This window comes from Capricornis sumatraensis, chromosome 8, assembly GCF_032405125.1.
Source record: "Capricornis sumatraensis isolate serow.1 chromosome 8, serow.2, whole genome shotgun sequence".
Taxonomy (NCBI): Eukaryota; Metazoa; Chordata; class Mammalia; order Artiodactyla; family Bovidae; genus Capricornis; species Capricornis sumatraensis.
The window spans coordinates 22,844,473-22,850,472 of NC_091076.1; the positions used below are offsets into that span (position 1 = coordinate 22,844,473).

At 39.4% G+C, this 6,000-nt stretch overlaps 1 protein-coding gene across 1 annotated transcript; it reads right to left on the reverse strand.

Annotated features, from left to right (window-relative positions):
- Window positions 1-3,102: 3,102 nt before the first annotated feature.
- Window positions 3,103-4,059, reverse strand: LOC138083471 (olfactory receptor 8A1-like). The gene has a single exon (XM_068977343.1). The coding sequence runs from the start codon at window positions 4,057-4,059 to the stop codon at window positions 3,103-3,105; it is 957 nt and encodes a 318-aa protein (XP_068833444.1).
- Between the last annotated feature and the right edge of the window lie 1,941 nt (window positions 4,060-6,000).

A 6,000-nucleotide genomic window follows, 5' to 3' on the forward strand; every position in this document is an offset into this window, starting at 1 on the left:
TGTACACCTGTGGTGGATTCATGTCAATGTATGGCAAAACCAATACAGTATTGTAAAGTAAAAAAATAAAATAAAATAAGAAATAAATAAATTAAAAAAAGATGTATCTGATAAAGAACTGTTATCTAAAATATTTAATACAGAGTTTGGATGAACCTTGAGTATATTATGCTAAACAATGTAAGTCAGCCAAAGAAAGACAAATACTGCATATCACTTACAGGTGGAATCTAAAAACATCAAACTTGTAGAAGTAAAATGGTGGTTACTTGGGGGGTGGTGTGTAGGGATATAGGACAGATGTTTAAGGTACAAACTTGCAGTAAGTGGTAAATAAGTCCTAGAGATCTGATGTACAACACTGTGAAAATAGCAACAATGTTGTATTACAGTCCTCAAACTTGCTGAGAGACTAAAACGCAATCATTTAAAGCACTAAAACGAACTGATAACTATACAACGTGTTGCTGTTGTTGTTCAGTTACTCAGTGGTGTCTGACTGTTTGTGACCCTATGGACTGTAGCATGCCAGGCTTCCTTGAGAGAGGTGCTAATTATTGCTGTAATGGCAATCATATAAAATATATCAGACTAACATGTGTACACTTTAAATTCACACAATGTTGTATGTCAAATATATTTCAACAAAAATATGGAAAATAAGGAAACAACCTGATTAAAAAATGGGCCCGAGATCTTAGGAGACACCTAACACAGAAGATATACAGATGGCAAATAAGCATATGAAAAGATACTCCACATCATTTGTCATCAGGAAATGCAAGTTGAAACAAGAGTGGGATACTACTCCACACCTATTAGAATGTGCTGGTAAGGATGCAGAGTAACACGAATTCATCCACTGCTGGTGAGAATGGAAAATGGCACAGTCACTTTGGAAGACAGTTTGGCAGTTTCTTATCAAACTAAACAAACTCTTATCACACAATCCAGAAACTGTGCTCTTTGGTATTTAACCAAAGGATCTGAAACTTATGTCTGCACAATTGTCTCCTCATGCTGTGTTCTTAAGTGTCAAAACTTGGAAATAATCAAGATGTCCTTCAGTTGGTAAATGGAAAATAAACTGTGGTATATCCAGGCAATAAAATATTACTCAGTGCTCCAAAGAAATAAGCTATCAAGCCATAAAAAGACACGGAGGAAACTTAAATGCATAGTACAAAGTGGTATAAGTCAAATCTACAGCAATCTGGAGGAGGCAAAACCAAGGAATCAAGGAAACAGTAAAGAGATCAAAGGTTGTCATGGATTCTGCAAAGGGAGGGATGAACAGGTAGAGCACAGAGAGTTTTTAGAACAGTGAAACTCTAGTAATGACCAGTATATAGTGTTCACACATATAATGAATATATGTCGTTACATAGTTGTCCAAACTCACAATGCACAACACCAGGAGTGAACCCTAATGTCAACTATGGTCTTTGGATGATAATGATGTGTCAATGTGTGTTCATCTATTGTAACAAATATACCACTTTCATGGAGGATGCTGTTAATGGAGGAAGCTGTGCGTGCACGGGGTCAGAGAGTATATGGGAAATCTCTGTATCATTTACTCAGTTTTTCTGTGCACCTAATATAGAAAATCTAAACAAAGCAAAAAAATTACTATGAGCATTTAAATCTCAGAATGTTAAATCTCAGAGAAAGTCAGAATTCATTTTTTCATGTCTGAGTGAGGAATGAGGTATTGCACCTAAAATAAAATGACAAAAAACTAATCATTATTTTATTATTACCTTAAAATAATTATGAGTTACAATTAAAATAATGCCCACAAATCTTTTGCTGTGCAAGAGAATTAATTCTTTAACATGAATCCCTGATACTGTTTTGATCAAATGGTGGAAGACATTTTATCTCATGCTGATTGGATTTACTGAGTCAGGTTGACTGGTGTTACAGAATGTCAATCACTGAGGAAGGAGAAAAGAGTACAGGAATGTCGAATATTCCTTGGTTGTCTGGGAGATGCGGGAAAATAGTTGCAAAAAAGGTATTGTCAGGAAAAGTTTGAAACTGAGAGTTTAGAAGGAAATGGCAACCCACTTCAGTACTCTTGCCTGGAAAATCCCATGGACGGAGGAGCCTGGTGGGCTGCAGTCCATGGGGTCACTAAGAATTGGACACGATTGAGCAGCTTCACTTTCACTTTTCACTTTCATGCATTGGAGAAGGAAATGGCAACCCACTCCAGTGTTCTTGCCTGGAGAATCCCAGGGATGGGGGCGCCTGGTGGGCTGCTGTCTATGGAGTCACACAGAGTCGGACACGACTGAAGCGACTTAGCAGCAGCAGCAGAGAGGTTATGATAATGCCAAGACTGATAGGGTACATAGAGACCTTTGGCCAAGAGATGGGGGCGGGGTATGGTGAGGTTTTGGTTTGAATATCAGTGTTAATTGTTTACCAGCTGTGTCATCTGGAGAAAGTTATTTAACCTCTCTAAATCAAAGTTTCCTCCTCTGAATAAATGAGATAATTTAGCAAAACACTCAAACAATTGACTAGCATCCAAAAGTGTTAGATGTAGTGATGATGATACTATGGTTATGATGGTGATTATGGCATTAATTGAGTGAAGGAATATTTAAATAACTTTGGCAGTAGTAAGTAGACAGTAGCAGCATAATAAGAGAGAAAATGGACAAATCTGGTTGAGAAACAGTATTTGCTACTTCTTGGTGACTTTCAAATTCACCTCCATTTGTCCTGTGTACTACAGGCTTAAATTAGTATTAGTTTGGATAATATATTCTTTATAGAGGAGGATAAATCAATGAACAACCCTCTTAAACTCATTGCTGAAAGTTCTAATTTATCTTATGTTCCAGTCAAGATGGATACATGTTTATCAGAGGGCCAAGGACAAGCAAAAAAAACAAAAAACAAAAACCAAACTATCCCTAAAGGAAGAAAATATGAATTCGAAACCAGCAAGCTGACACAAGAGGCATGAGAGATGTGAAAGGGAGAAAGGGAAGATGGAAACAATTCAGACATGTTGAGAAGCAGTTGTTCTCCATTCGTGTGTGTATGAATTTTAGAGGGTTTCTCCCCTATATTTCTATTCCACTTTCAACCTGAGAAACAATGACATTTACATTCAAAGTTTTTCCACCTCAGAGTTTTCTGGATGGCAGCCTGTACCTCCTTATTTCTCAAGCTGTAGATCAGAGGGTTCAGCATAGGGATCACTGTGGTGTAGAACACGGAGGCCATGTTCTCCTGGGCCAGGGAACTGGCTGTGGAGGGTTTTAAGTACATGAAGGAAGCAGACCCATAAAATAATCCCACAGCTGCAAGATGGGAGCTGCAGGTGCTGAAGGCTTTGGATTGTCCCTCTCTGGAGGTGATGTGGAGAATCCTGGAGATGATGAAGGCATAGGAAATAAGGACCTCTAGGCTGGTGACTACAATGTTGAATCCAGCCAAAAAGAAAGTTGTCACCTCGATGTCATAGGTGCTAGAGCAAGAGAGCTTCAAGAGGGCGATGATGTCACAGAAGTAATGACTGATGAGAAAATCACAATAGGGCAGCTTCAACATGAGGCCAGTCTCTATAGTTGAGCCAATGAGCCCCATGATATAGACCCCAGCCACCAGCAGGGAGCAGACTCGATGAGACATGATGATGTTGTAAAGCAAAGGTCTGCAGATGGCAACATAGCGGTCATAGGCCATCACTGTCAGCATGTAACACTCAGCAATGACAAACACCAGGAACAAGCAGAGCTGGGCCATGCACCCTGCATAGGAGATGGTGTTCTTCTCTGACACAAAGTTCACCAGCATCTTAGGGGTAGTGACAGAGGAGTAGCAGAGATCCACAAAGGACAGGTTGCTGAGGAAATAGTACATGGGGGTGTGAAGCTGAGCGTTCAGACAAATCAGGGTTATCATGCCCAGGTTCCCTATCATGGTGATGGAATAGATCCCAAGGAAGAGGAAGAAGAGGGGGAGCTGGAGCTCTGGGTGACTTGTTAAACCTCTGAGAATGAACTCTGTCACTGTGGATTGGTTTTCTGCAGTCATTATCATCTGTTTGAGGACTCTGTGGAGATAAGAAAGAAGAGCTTGTGAAAGGTTGTATAGAGTCAGCCCTTGGTATCAGTTGGAGACACATCTGAGGATTCAATCAACAGGATCTAGGACACGAAAGGCTATCTTCATTGTATTACGTCATTTAAAAATTCTAAAAATGTTATACTGAAGTATAGTCAATTAACAATGCTGTGATAGTTTTAGGAGGACAGCAAAGGGATTCAGCCATACATATACATGTAACACTCTCCCCCAAACTTATAAGAAAGTTGAGCATGGCACAGCAGCTCCTGTAGATACTGGGAAGTGACTGTGTAGGAGACTTTCTGGTAAGGGGAGGTATCAGCTTCTGTTCCTGAGTGAGTGATCTTGAACTCACATTTCCTAATTGTTTTGTTTCTTTACTCCTTCTTCCCTGGTGGCTCAGATGGTAAAGAATCTGCCTGCAGTGCAGGAGACCCAAGTTCTATCCTTGGGTAGAAAAGATTCCTTGGTGAAGAGAATGGCAACCCACTCCAGTATTCTTGCCTGGAGAATCCAGAGGAGCCTGGTGGGCTACAGTCCTTGGGGTGGCAAAGCGTTAGACACGACTGAGTGATGAACGCTACTTACTCGTAATATTTTTTAGGATTCAGATAATTTCTTCATGACTTGAAGAATATGAAGGTGGGGATAAAACAGCCACCCCTGGAGATTTTAACACCCTCCCGTTTCTCCTGTAAAACTCTTTTATTTCTAGGTTTACAGTTGAATGTTGCTCCAGAAAGAGAAAGTCTGTTGGTATCTATGGAGTCTCAAAATCTTGCCCATAAAATGAAAACATGTGGTTACGTTATCCTAAGCTGAGATAGTGTGGGCTGGTAGTTAGAGCCCTTTCAATCACTGAGTGACAAATGAGTTTCCACAGTTGAGAATTAAATGGAGTTACATTATCAATTTCCAAAATTAAAAAATGTAATGGAATAATGTGTATGAAATATTTTCCAAATACTCAATTGTTATACAAATATAAAATTTCATTAGGTATCTGGAGTTTGTCCTAATTTTTTATTGAACCTGAGGTCCTGGGATACTTATTTTTAGTTTTGGTTACACGTAAAAGTCACCTGGTGAGATCTAAAAAATAATATGTCAGGTTCTGAGTTACAGTCATCCTGACCAACTGGCATTTGCTAGACACTGAGGGCTCTGTTTATGGGCAGGTGGCAAAATTCACCTGAAGGTACTAAAGATTTTTTCTTTCACTTTTTGTTTATTGCAATCAGATGGTTTTGTAGCTTGAAACTGTGGCACTGAAAGCAGTTTATCCTGAGTAACATAAAGCTCCCAAGGAAGAGGTTGAGATTGCTCTCCATTGCATCAAAAGACTCAGGAAAAATTGGATCATGCTTAGGAGTAGATGGAAGTAGAAATAGAATACAGTGCACCTCCCAGATCAAGGGCAAAGTTATTTGAGTGGTACATGGACATTTTCCCTCATCTTCTTTTTTGCTAAACCCTGCTGTCCTTAGTGTCCACGGCCACTTTCTTTCCTCACACCAAATGTATCCTCTAGAATAACCAGTCTCTCTTGTTGCTTCATCATTTTTCTATTCCTTGTGTTGATTTCAAAATGACTACTCATGGTTTTTCTGTTTTTAGAGTCAACCTGTGATCAACGCAGAGAAGATTTTTAGCCATGGCCATTGAGAGGCTCCTTGGAAGGAATTTTGGTGCATCTAAGTCAAAATGGCAGTTTAAAGTTGGTCTTGAGAAGCAGTTCCTGGATATCATATCTCCGTGTGATGGCTTTTCTTCAATTTTCCTTTTTACCCAAGGAGAAAAAACTGAAGGAAACATAATTTATTAGAGCATAGAGTATTTTTCTTCTGGTAAACTGACTTCTGGAAGTAATTTGGTAAATTCTATTGAGAAATTGTCAGTGGTAAATGT